The 13926-nt window shown below is 41.6% G+C and overlaps 1 protein-coding gene across 1 annotated transcript in view; it reads left to right on the top strand.

Moving 5' to 3' along the window:
- The window catches only part of WDHD1 (WD repeat and HMG-box DNA binding protein 1), a 62160-nt gene extending 52845 nt beyond the window's left edge, over positions 1-9315 (top strand). Inside the window, exons 21-25 of the mRNA XM_023514517.1 lie at positions 226-269; positions 644-814; positions 1688-1818; positions 4814-4952; positions 8636-9315. Of these exons, the coding sequence (XP_023370285.1) occupies positions 226-269; positions 644-814; positions 1688-1818; positions 4814-4952; positions 8636-8836 (686 nt within the window). The 3' untranslated portion in view covers positions 8837-9315. The remainder of the gene's footprint in view (positions 1-225; positions 270-643; positions 815-1687; positions 1819-4813; positions 4953-8635) is intronic.
- Positions 9316-13926: the final 4611 nt, after the last annotated feature.

Consider the following 13926-nt stretch of genomic DNA (forward strand, 5'->3'; position numbering starts at 1 on the left):
TGGGCTTCTTCCATGACCTGGCAATTATGAATTGGGCTGCAATAAACATTCTGATACAAATATCTTTGTTGTAATGCGATTTTTGGTCATCTGGAGTTGTTAATAGTTCTAAAAGTACATTGTTTGTTTTCATATAATATAGATTAAAATATTTTGCCTACTATTAGAAAGTCAGAAGTCATCTATTTTTTTACCACTGTTAAGCAAAGTTCTTTCTTGTAAAAGGTGCAGTTATCTCTAGCAGCCAAGGACGAGTAAACCCCTTTAAGGTAAACTCTTTTTGGTGATATTTCTTATTATTTAAATACATTTCCATACAAAGGAATATTTTCAAATGACCAGATGACCCTCCACAAACATGGAGGCATGAAAGACTGGTCACTGTAAAAACAAAAAAGAAGGCAGCACCGAGTCACACTTGGGCTAAGAGTTACCCATGATTTTAAAAGATACTGCATGTCTTTTCTTGGATAGGTGGTATTTGGGAATATATGCATCGATCTTGATTTGGATTGTACCAAATGTACTGAGTTGTAATATGAGACTTCAGTACAAACTTAACAGAAATTTAAAGGGAAAACAAATCTCTTGAGTTTTATTTCCCCTTTCAAACTTAAAGTGCTAACACTGGTTTGCTCTTTAGGTATCAGCCAATTCCAAAGAGCCAGGTAGGTCAGTGAATTCACCACATTCAAGTAATATCTTAGACAATATGACCAAATCATCTAAGAAGTCCACAGCAGTTCATCGAGCGACAAGTAGTGAGAAGTCTCCAGTCATAAAGCCTCTGATTCCAAAGCCAAAGTCTAAGCAGGTACCGTTGGGCCCCCTGCTCTCAGCAGCCAGGTCTGCTCAGTGTTGGTCCCTGTTCTAAGTGGAAGGGATTTCTAGTTTGTAATTGATTAACTAGGGAAGTGGGTTCAGTTCTGGTTTTGGTTCAGAATTACTTTTCAAAAATTATATATGTACCGAGGCTCAGGGACTCTGGCATTTATCTGTATTTTTATTAACACCCCCCACCAGATGATTCTGATGAAGTCTTGTTTAATAATGGCTGGTATAGTACATAGCCTTAATCTCTCGTTTATATTTTGATTTTGTCCACACTAGTGTTTCATCCAGATTTGTCATCAGTAAAATAGATGTATTTCTTTTTTTTTTTTTTTTTTTGAGACAGAGCCTCAAGCTATCCCCCTGGGTAGAGTGCTGTGGCATCACTAACTCACAGCAACCTCCAACTCCTGGGCTCAAGTGAGTCTCCTGCCTCAGCCTCCCAAGTAGCTGGGACCACAGGTGCCTGCCACAGTGCCCGGCTATTTTTTTTTGGTTGCAGCCGTCACTGTTGTTTGGCGGACCGAGCTGGATTCAAACCCGCCACCTTAGGTGTATGTGGCTGGCGCCTTAGCCACTTGAGCCATAGGTGCCGAGCCAAAAATAGATGTATTTCCATTAGATCTTTTCCATTTCATTCAATTGCATTTATTTAGAAAGTATGAAATCTAAAGTATAATTTTTTTGGTTTGTTTCGATGTGTGTGTTTATTTTCAGCTAAAAACCCAGACTTCATATGTAGGCATAGGAATTCTAAATGATTGTAAATGTTTCTTCACACTTTCCAGAACTTCCTTGTAACATATAAAACTCATATGAGATTTGGTTGCAGTGCTTATAATATTTACTTGTACAGGTATCTGCAGCATCCTATTTTCAGAAAAGAACTTCTCAAGCCAATAAGACTGAAGAACAAAAAGAAGAAAATTCTAAAAATCTATCATCTGAAGCACCTGCTATAAGTCATGAAAACGTTGAAAACCAAAGGTTGGTATATAGAGAAGCTTAGTATGTAGTGTATACTAGCAGTGATAACAGAATCATGCAACTGCGATGTTCCCTACTATGAATAATACATTGATTGGTATTCTGAACACTTGTGACTTTAAGGAAGCCACAAATGTTGATTAATACCTATTTACATTATGTATTACAATACACTGTAGCCCACACTTGTAGTCCCAGCTACTTAGGAGGCTGACATGGGAGAATTGCTTGAGCCCCGAAGTTTGAACCCAGTCTGGACGTGTGTGTGTGTGTGTGTGTGTGTGTGTACATATATACTTTAATGTAAGAGTGTATATGTTCTAAATTGTAGATGTATTTGTAATTGATTTATTGTTTGTTTATTTCATTTTTGTTTTTAAATAATATAGTTACCTGGGGAAAAACAGGAAAAGATTAAAAAAAAAAAAGTATGATGGGTTGGACACTGTGGCTCATGCCTGTAATCCTAGCACTCGGGGAGGCCAAGGTGGGTAGATTGCCTGAGCTCACAGATTTGAGACCAGCCTGAGCCAGAGTGAGATCTCATTTCTAAAAATAGCTGAGTGTTACAGCAGGTACCTGTAGTCCCAGCTACTTGGGAGGCTAAGGCAAGAGGATCACTTGAGCCCAAGAGTTTGAGGTTGCTGTGAGCTGTGACACCAGGGCACTGTACTAAGGGCGACAAAGTGAGACTCTGTCTCCAAAAAAAAAAAAAAGAAAGAAAGTAAATCCTTCCTGTCCAGCCAGTTTCCTTCTCCATAAATAGTCACTGCAACAGATTTCTTCTGTAGCCTTCTAAAATGATTATATGCATATATAAACATACACATACCTATGTGGATTTTTTTTGTTTAACACAGTTTTACTCATTATTCTGTATCTTTTTTTTTTACTTAACAATAGATTTTGCAGATCTTTTTACATTACTACATAAAGAGCTTTAACTTTTTCATATCCTTTGAATGTTTTTTTAAAGCACTACAAGCCAGAGAATATATTCTTTGAATAGAGACATCATAGTTCGTTTAGTGTCTACTTTTGTGTACAAAAGTGGTTGCTTGTCTTCTGCTGGTACTACAGTGAATAGTTTTACATGGATGTTGCTTCTCATAGACGCAGTGCGACATTGCGATGGCCCCTGTGTGGAGTGTGGTAACCTGCATGTGGGCTTCCAGGGAGCCCGCCCACTCGTTCTGTCCTGAGGTGGTGTCGTCTTACACCTGCCCCCAGCAATACAAGAGTTTCTGTATGTCCATGTCCTATTTGTCCACCAGTACACTTACCAGATATCTCTGTCTCTGCTATGCTAGATTTTAAATGTATCAGTGAAATTTTTAAAATCATAATTTTTTTTTTTCCTGGGACAGTCTTACTCTGTCACCCTGGGTAGAGTGCCGTGGCATCACATCTCATAGAATCTCAAACTCATGGGCTCTGATGATCCTCTTGCCTCAGCCTCCCAAGTAGCTGGGACTGTAGGTGCCTGCTACCTGGCTAATTTTTCTCTTTTTAGTAGAGATGGGGTTTTGCTCTTGCTCAGGCTAGTCTCGAACTCCAGAGCTCAAGTAATCCACCCACCTCAGCCTTCTAAAGTGCTAGGATTATAGGTGTGAGCCACCAAGCTGATCCTGAAGTCACAGTTTCATTTTTAGCATTGACTATCTTATTTTTCTAATAAGTTTCTATTATCCATTTTAATTTAAAGGAGTAGCTGTGGTTTTTATATTTCTATTTTGTTCTGAATACTATTACTATCTCTGTGCAGGGGGGAAAGGGAGATAGTCTTGCTCTGTCGCCCTGAGTGGTGCTGTTATCAGCCTAGCTCACAGCAACTTCAAACTCTTGGACTCAAGTAATCCTCCTGCTTCAGCGTCCTGAGTAGCTGGTACTCAGTTGCCCACTACAATACCTAGCTTATTTTTGTATTTTTGGTAGAGACGGGGTATAGCACTTGCTCAGGCTGTTTTTGAACTCCTCAACTCAAGGAATCCTCCCAGTTCAGCCTTCCAGAGTCCTAGCATTATAGGCCTGAGCCACTGTACCTGGCCCACTTCTGAAAATTCGATCATAAATATTTTCCCTGGTATTTTTGCTGTGCATTAAGCCTGTTGTTTAGGACCCATTCAGCCCCAGCAGAGTGGGAGGGAGGATAGCTGGTGAGTTAAACAGGGGACTCTGGAGTCAAGCTACTTGGCTGCGAGAAGCCCAGGTTCAAGTTTTTCCACATAATTGCATTTTAGGCCAAAGACTGGATTCCAGATGTGGCTGGAGAGAATGACTCCTCCTCTCAGAGTCATCTCAGTTAAGTTATTTCATCTCTGTGAGCCTTGATTTCTCCATCTGTGGAACAGAGATACTATACTACTTGTATCTCCCTCATCTGTTATTGCCATTTAAATGAGATAGTACATATAAAGCATTTAGAACAGTGCCTGAAGATAATGGGTACTAAGTAAATGTTAAACACACATTTGCATTATACCTTCACTTGTAAGCTAAAGACAATTTATGTGATGAGGGGAATCCAATACAGTTTTCGAGTGTACAGTGCCCTTGCTTTGTGTAATGATAATACATAATACAGCTCAGCTGTTAGGGTGAGGGTGAGCTGGAGGGAAAGGGGGTCGACAGAATCTGAAAAGATTTCACATAACTGGTTTGGAAAAAGGAGAACGAGCCTACCAAAGCTACCTGAAGAATTTTACTAGGCCAGAGAGGCTGTCAGTGTGTGTAATAGAGTTGAAAGTGCAGAGTTCACAGTTGCTGCACTTGGGAAGTACACTCGGGGGCATCCCGTTAAACTGACCTGGAAGGATTCTCCAGGGTATCAAGCCTACAGTCTGCAGGGGTTTAGGTGATACGGATTTAGCAAGTGTAATCTTCTCCTTACTTTATGTAGATATGCAAACACTGACGTCTCATCGCTAACTTGAAAAGTCATAAGGCCCTTTAAACTGCATGTGAAGTGAAGTTTTTTCACATAATTGCATTTTAGGCCAAAGACTGGATTCCAAATGTGGCTAGAGGAAAATAGAAGTAATATTTTGTCTGAGAATCCTGACTTTTCAGATGAAGCAGACATCATAAAAGAAGGAATGACTCGATTTCGAGGATTATCAGCGGAAGAAAGGAAGGTAAGGATAATTGTGGTGGGATTGAAATCTAAATGGATTTCAGATTTTAAAAATTCTCATAAAAATGCCTGTATCTGTTTTGGAAATTTAACACATTCCCTAAATTCTTATGTGGAGAAGAAATTAAATACCAAGTGTCAGCTTTGAGCATGTAGATATGTGATAATTATTATTTAATGTTGGTGGTTAACTTTTGGCATTTACTGTTTAGATTTGCATAAGTTTCTATATGTTTTAAGTTGGGGGGGAACCTCAAGAAAGGATTCATTATTTATAAATCAAAAGCAAATTGAAAAACTAGTGCGGTATTGTGGCAGGTGCCTGTAGTCCCAGCTACTCAAGAGGCTGAGGGAAGAGGGTTGCTTGAGCCCGAGAGTTTGAGGTTGCTGTGAGCTGTGATGCCACAGCTTTCTAGCCCGTGTGCCAGAGCGAGACTCTGTATCAAGAAAGGGGGTGGGGTGTTGGTGGCTCACACTTGTAATCCCAGCATTTGGGAGGCCGAGGTGGGTAGAGTGCTGGAGCTCACAAGTTTGAGACCAGCCTGAGCCAGAGCAAGGCCCCATCTCTAAAATAGCTGGGCACCTGTAGTCCCAGCTACTGGGTAGGCTGAGGCAGGAGGATCGCTTAAGCCCAGGAGTTTGATGTTGCTGTGAGCTGTGATGCACACACTCTACCAGGGGTGAGAAAGCGAGACTCTGTCTCAAACAATAAATAAGTAAAAAATAAAAATTAAAGAAAAGCAAAAAAGATTAACAAGTGAAAATGAAGTTAATTTGTATTTTTTAGACTATTACTTTAAGGTTCTTTCAAGTAGGATTTTTTTAATGCTGTCCACTTACACACTGAATACTAATATCCTTTGGGGAGAAAAGGCTGATATGTTTTATGTTTTCACATGGAAATTAGGGCAGGTGGCTTGCTCCTCCTGTGAGTTTCTGCTACGTGAAGGAAGGGAGGGGAAGGAATATGTATGGCAGACCAATGAAATCCTCAGACTTCAGTTCCCTGGGGATGGCGGTGTGGAGAACAGGCACCTAGTAACAGAGGGACGTGCTCTGATCAACTGGGCTTTGTGTAACAGTGTCTCATGTTGAGGAAGCTAGAAATTGGTTTGACCACCTCTAGTCTTGTTTTATTTTTTATTTATTTTATTTTATTTTTTTTGAGACAGAGCCTCAAGCTATCCCCCTGGGTAGAGTGCCGTGGCATCACAGCTCATAGCAACCTCCAACTCCTGGGCTCAAGCAAGTCTCCTGCCTCAGTCTCCCAAGTAGCTGGGACCACAGGCTATTTTTCGGTTGTAGCCGTCATTGTTGTTTGGCGGGCCCAGGCTGGATTCAAACCCAACCACCTTAGGTGTATGTGGCTGGCACCTTAGCCACTTGAGCCACAGGCGCCGAACCCTAGTCTCGTTTTAGAACTAAATAAGTGCTTTAGTACCACCTCGTTAGTAATGTTGAGTTTTTTATTTGTAAGTATTTATACAGGGATACAAACTATAAATAAACTATAAAGAAATCATCTGAATGAGTAAGACCTTATACTTTAAAAGAGGAAGAGACCTGGCAAAAGTTATGATTGTATTTTCAAAGATCTAAAATCTGTATTTTTAAGTAAATACTAAACATTTACTCAAATCCATTCTGTTAATATGAGAAATTCTACTGCTTGAAGGGCCCCTTTTAATAAATAAATGGTTGAAGAGGAGAATTTTTTTTTTTTTTTTTTTAGATACAGAGTCTCACTCTATTGCCTTCAGTAGAGTGCTGTGGTGTCACACAGCTCACAGCAACCTCCAACTCCTGGGCTTAGGCTATTGATTCTCTTGCCTCAGCCTCCCGAGTAGCTGGGACTACAGGCACCCACCACAACGCCCCGCTATTTTTTTGTTGCAGTTTGGCCGGGGTCGGATTTGAACCCACCACCCTCAGTATATGGGGCCAGCGCCCTACTCACTGAGCCACAGGCACCACCCAAAAGAGGAGAACTTTTAAGAGAATTAACAACCTGAGCAATAGCAAGACCCCACCTCTATAAAGTTTGTTCTAAAAAATTAGCCGAGGACGGTAGTGCAGGCCTGTATAGTTCAGCTGCTCAGAAGGCTCAGCCCAGGAGCTGGAGGCTGCAGTGAGCTGTGATGATGCCACTGCACTCTGGCTAGGACAACAGAGTGAGACCTTGTCTAAAAAAACAAAAAAGATTTAAGAGACAGATGCAATGAATGGGCCATGTTTGGCTTTTGCTGAGTTAATAAAAACCAATCCCCAAAGAATGTATACTGTGTAATTCATTTATATAAAATGACAGCATGGTAGAGATGGAGGGTAATAGAGGTTCGCAGGGTTTGGGCCTAGGTGGGGATTTGGGGGAGCAGGTGGTAACAAGAGGGGTCCTTATGGTGATGGAACTATTCTGGATTCACTGTGGTGGTAAATATACACACGTACAATATAAGATGTACACTCAGATGAGTAGAAGGAAAGGAGATTGTATCACTGTGTCAATACCCGAGTTGTGATCCTTGCAAGATGGGGAAAACTGGGAGAAGACTTCACAACTGCATGTGAACCTGTAGGTAGTTAACCTCATTTCATTTTCAGTAAGTATCTTCAGTTATAGTATTTTACATTTAATATGATTAAATACAAGAAGAGTTTAGTCTGAAAAATTATAGACGTAGAATGTGATTTTTTTTTTTTTTTTTTTGAGACAGAGTCTCAAGCTGTCACCCTGGATAGAGTGCCGTGGCATCACAGCTCACAACAACTTCCAACTCCTGGGCTTGAGGTTCAGTGAGTTTCTGCTACATGAAGGAAGGAAGGGGAAGGAATATGTAATGGCAGACCAATGACATCTCTTGCCTTAGCCTCCCAAGTAGCTGGGACTACAGGCGCCTGCCAAAACACCAGCTATTTTTTCTTTTGGTTGTATTATCATTGTTGTTTGGCAGGCCCGGGCTGGATTCTAACCCGCCAGCTCTGCTGTATGTGGCTGGTGTCCTAGCCATGAGCAACAAGCGTCAAGCCTAGAATGTGATTTTTTTTTTTTTTTTTTTGCAGTTTTTGGCTGGGGCTGGGTTTGAACCCACCACGTCTGGCATATGGGGCCGGTGCCCTACTCCTTTGAGCCATAGGTGCCACCCGGAATGTGATTTTTTTTAATGTGCTCTGCAATTAAGTAAAAAAGATTTGTTAATGAGAACACTTAATGATTAGCTTAACAACTCAAGTGCTAAATATTCTGCTTTATATATCCACATATTACCTGGAAAAGTAATCATTTTCTTTCCTTCTCTTTTTTTTTTTCTGAGACACAGTCTCACTTTGTTGCCCCGGGTAGAGTGGGGTGGTGTATTAGCTCATGGCAACTTCACACTCTTTGACTCTTGCCTCAGCCTCCCAAGTAGCTGGGACTACAGGCGCCTGCCACAATGCCCAGCTACTTTTAGAGATGGGGTCTCACTCCTGCTCAGGCTGGTCTTGAACTTCTGAGCTTAAGCCATCTACCTGCCTTAGCCTCCCAGAGTGCCAGGATTACAGGCGTGAGCCACGGAGCCTGGCCTCTCTTTGCTTCTTGATGAAGAGATTAAAAAATTTTTTTTAATAAAAAGAAAAAACAAGTCATTTTCTTCCTATTTGTTATTGCCTTAAAGTCTTTTCTCTTCCTCCCTGATATTTTTCAAGGCCTGGACTAACAAGGCCAAAGGAGAAGCTGCAGCTGATGAAGCTGAAGCAAAGAAGCGGAAACGTGTGGCTGATGCAAGTGATGAAACCAAAATCCAGGAAGAAGCAGCAAAGGAAAACCTGAACTTGCCTAAGAAGCAAAAACCTTTGGAGCTCTGTACAAATCAGAAATTATCAGCTTTTGCATTTAAGCAGGAATAAAGGGAGAAAGTGACCCTAGGAAAGCAATAGCTTTTTTATTCACCCTTAATGAGTCTGGACTTTTTCAATCTTTAGGAAACTTATTATTACATATATTTTTAAAGAGTGTTAAGACACCTGTTTGTCTTTATAGAAACTGTAGTAATTACATTGGTGTAGGTAACAACATGTGTAAAAGCTGCATCTTTGCAGATTACTCTGCCCCCTAATGAGGGCCTTTCAGAGGTGGTGTGGTTGTGATTATGGCCTTGAGCCACCACCATTTCAGCGGCTCCTTGTCTGGTTTTTGTCATGTGCTAGAAGGTACAATAGTCTTCCTCCCAAGTGTGTTACCACAGACTGTATTCTATGTCAATACCAGGCCTGGGGACCAGGTGTTTTCACGTGGACCCTAAACATGTAAATAATCTTGTAGATGGTACTTTTTCTTTTGTGTGTTTTGGAAATTTCTTCCTATGGAACTTCAGTTATTTGTTTATATAGCCTAAATTGTTTTAGATAAATAAAACTTTCTCATTTCTGTATTTGGCTTGATATGGTCTTAACCTTTTATTTCCATGAAATGGAAATCTTTCTAAAAAATATATTTACTACCATATAAAAAATATATTTACTCCTACCACCACTGTCCTGCTCCGCATCACACACACAATAAACTGAAGACAGGTTTGGGCTCCCTGCGCCCCTGGGACCCTGGTTATCAGCCTCCACAGTCCCTTCTGCACAAGCCGCTGAGGACGTGATAAGAGAGTGGTTGGAATTAGGGAAAGTGTTCAACTCGCTTTTATTTTGAACAAACAAGGTCACATAAGTGTCAAACACTGAAGGGAGAAAAATAGTAAAACAAAACTGGTGGCTCAGAATTAAAGCTAGTTGATAGATGGAAAGAAACAAAATATGTGGAAAATTTCGATACAAAGGGGCCAAATGATTATTTTGTATTCCATAATGATGGTTAGTGAGACATTTCTGATTTTTTAATTTGTAGCTGGTATTGAGAGATGTTATGGCACAGTGGTTGAAAGCAGGAATTCCAAAGCCAAACGGCCTGTTAGAAGACCCCCTTCACCACTGACCAGCTAGGTCACTGTGGGAAACTCCAGGCTTTGTAAAATAGTATCTGCTTCATTGGGTTGTGAGAAGTAAATGAGATAGAAACATTTAATTCCTAATATATGGCACTTTATGTAAATGTTAGCTATTATTGTGCTGTTAATTTATTTCATCTTTCTTTGTCAGGTTTGATTCTGCACATTATGTGAACTAATTTTAATTTCAACATCTTGAAGGAAAGGTTTATTTGGAAAACATGTTTGTACACATGTGTTTTGTTTTACTTCCTCAGCTTGCTTGTTATATATCTAGGGTAAAATATTAAGGGCATAATAGCTGTTACATTTCAGAGTCATGGGAACCCAGTATATCAAGGATTTACAGGAGGATTCTTTTAATCCTCTACTTTTCTTAGTTGAAGGAACATTTTTGTATTGACTTGATTTACGTTACAAATTGGAACTTTGAAGCCAAGAAATACTATCCTTTCTCTACTATGTAAGAGGAACCTCTTTTGTTTTCAGTTTTTTTTTTCCCCCAGAGAACTGAGACTTAACAGTTGGAAAACAGAAATGGAAATCACACATTAATCACCATCATCTCAATGATACTGCCTTCCGGAGCTTATTGTGTACTGTGGAGAGTCAACATACCTAATTTTATTCTCCAAAAGTAAAACCTCAAAGGAGGTTGTTTTTATAGCTTTGCGCTCATTGACGGGGACCACCTAATTATTTCAGAGATGAAACAAAGCTGAGTGAATGAGTGATTTCAGGGACTGAGTGCTGGGTGCAGCCAGCCCCTCCGGACTGGTGACCTGCAGCCTCAGCCTGCATCACGCCCATGGCAAGTCACTGTCACTAACGGGACGGACATCGGGTAACCCTTTGGACAGAAGGATGAGACCCATCCATGGAAAGAGCATCTGAATCAGTTGACTGTCTGAAGGGCCTTTTTGTTTCCCAACTGTTTTATTACAGGAATGTATAATTTTCCTCCAGGTTTTTACTCTGAAATTTTTTAAACCTATAGAAAATTTGAAAGTATAAACACCCATGTTCCCTCCATGTAGCTTGATTTATTGTTGACATTTTACCATGTATGCTTTACAGATAGGGCTTTTCCTGTACCGTTTAAAGTCTGCATCATCACCATCTCTCCGCACCTAGAGATGGGTGAGATGCCTGGGATCAGAGGTGCCCTTCAGCAGAGTCGGGTCTTTAAACTGAAGGGGGTGACAGATACTGTGTTCTGACCCCAACCCCCAATCCAGCACCAGTGAGGACAGAAATACAGATTGATGGAGTAGAATGGAAAGTCTAGAAATAAATCCTCACTTTTATAGTCAATTGATGTTTGACTAAGTTGCCAGAATAATTTAATGCAGAAAAGAGTCTCATCCACAACAGTGGTGTTGGGATAACTAGGTACAGTCAAAAGAATGACACTCTGGACCCTTATCTCAAACTGTATAAACAATAAATCCCAAATGGATCAAGACTTATATGTAAGAGCTAAAACTAAATTCTTAGAGTCAAGTTCTATCAAACAGTCAAGAAAAATAACCGTCTACTATTACTAAGCATAGTAACTGTCATAATCCTGCTACCAAAACCTGATAAGGGGCCAGGCTTGGTGGCTCAGACCTGTAATCCTAGCACTTCTGCAGCCATGAAAGGAGGTTTGCTCGAGGCTAAGAGTTCAAGTCCAGTCTGAGTGAGAGCGAGATTCCATCTCCACAAAAAATTGAAAATTAGGGCCAGGCACAGTGGCTCACGCCTGTAATCCTAGCACTCTGGAAGGTCCAGGCAAGTGGATTGCCTGAGCTCACAGGTTCAAGACCAGCCTGAGCCAGAGTGAGACCCTGTCTCTTAAAAATAGCTGGGCGTGGGCAGCGCCTGTGGCTCAAAGGAGTAAGGCGCCAGCCCCATATGCAAGAGGTGGCAGGTTCAAACCCCAGCCCTGGCCAAAAAAAAAAAAAAAAAAAAAAAAAGCTGGGTGTTGTGGAAGGCACCTGTAGGCCCAGCTACTTGGGAGATAGACAAAAGAATTACTTGAGCCCAAGACTTTGAGCTTGCTGTGAGCTGGGATGCCACGGCACTTTACCAAGGGCGACAAAGTGAGACTGTCTCAAAAAAAAATTTTTGAAAATTAACTAGATGTAATGGGATGTTCCTGTAGTCCCAAGATACACAGGAAGCTGAAGCAGAATCTCCCTTGAGCTCAGGTGGAGCCATTGCACTCCAGCCCAGACCATGAAGCGAGACCCTGCCCAAAACCAAACCTAGAGAGTGGGGACGATGGCTCATACCTGGAATCCTAGCACTCTGGGAGGCTGAGGTGTACAGATTGCTTGATCTCAAGAGTTTAAGACCAACCTGAGCAAGAGCGAGACCTCATCTCTATTAAAAATAGAAAAAACTAGCTGGGTGTTGTGGTTGGTGCCTATAGACCCAGCTACTGGGGAGGCTGAGGCAAGAGGATTGCTTGAGCCCGGGGGTTTGAGGTTACTGTGAGGGAGGCTAACGCTAGGGCACTCTAGCCTGGCTGGGTAGAGTGAGGCTGTCTCAAGACAAAACCTAGAGAAAATGGTGAGAAGCTGGCATTCCAATTCTTGAAGAATACTGTGGGGATTAATGGCAAATGAAATGTTTGACCAAGATTGCAACTGGGACCTGCAAAGTTCCTCTCTGAAGGCAGCTGGATTGGAATTGATAGAGACGGCTTTTCCAAAGAGGGAGGAGTATCAGGGTGGTTTGGTGAGATAGAAACTCTTTGTGACATCATTTCCTCTTCCAATTAAATGTTACAGCAGCTGATTAAAAATAGTAGCTGTATATGTCTAAAATACATAAAAAACTCTCAAAGCCAACATAAAAAAACTGAAACCAAAAACACAATCCTATTAGAAAATGATCAGAAGACACAGGGGATGTACAGCTGGTGAATAAATGCGTGAAAAGATGCTCAGTATCATCGGTCATCAAGGAGATGCAAATTAGAACTATAGCAGGTATGACTCCATGCCCATCGGAATAGCCAAGATGGAAAACAGTGAAACGGCAGGGCAGAGAAACGCAAATTAGAACCACAGCAGGTATGACTCCATGCCCATCGGAATAGCCAAAAAGGAGGATGTGATAACAGCAAGGCAGAGAAGCTGAATCACAAATATTGCCGGTAGAGATGTAAATACTTTCCAAAACTATTAATAGAGTGGACTTACCATATAACCCAGCAATCACCCTATTAGGGAAACTTATTTTCACGCAGGAGCTCATATATACATAACTGTTCATAGCAGCTTTATTCCCAACAGTCCAAAATTGGAAACTACCCAAATGTCCCTCAACAGGTTAACAGTTAAAGGACCTACAGTGCCTCTGCACCACGGTACACTACTCAGCGACAAGAAGAAATAAGCTACCAGTACACTCAGAGACTTGGGTCAACCTCAAGGAAATATGCTGAGTTTAAAGCCAATCTCAAATAGAACGTCCATGAGGTAACCTCAGCTGGAGAACAGATCAGTGGGCACCAAAGTTAAAGGTGAGGAGAGGAGATGGGCGGTGCCAGTGGCTCAGTGAGTAGGGCGCCGGCCCCATATACCAAGGGTGGAAGGCTCAAACCTGGCCCCGGCCGAACTGCAACCAAACTGGGCGTTGTGGTGGGTGCCTGTAGTCCCAGCTACTCAGAAGGCTGAGGCAAGAGAATCACTTAAGCCCCATGAGTTGGAGGTTGCTGTGAGCTGTGTGACACCACGGCACTCTACCAAGGGCAATAAAGTGAGACTCTGTCTCTACAAAAAAATAAAATAAGTGACGAGAGGAGAGATGTGGCAATGAAGGAGGGACGGGGGAGTCTCATGACAATGGTGCATTTGGGTTTCTGGACTGTGGTGGTCTCATAAGGCTGCACACATCATAAAATCCCATGGGGCTATGGGCTTGCAGCTGTGCACACACTCAGATGGGTCTGTGGTGGCAGAATTGGAATGTCAATCTCCTCACTCTGTAGTATAGTTGTGTAAGAGTTAA

Source organism: Otolemur garnettii, unplaced genomic scaffold (genome assembly GCF_000181295.1).
Source record: "Otolemur garnettii isolate 467f Iridium unplaced genomic scaffold, OtoGar3 scaffold00054, whole genome shotgun sequence".
Classification (NCBI taxonomy): Eukaryota; Metazoa; Chordata; class Mammalia; order Primates; family Galagidae; genus Otolemur; species Otolemur garnettii.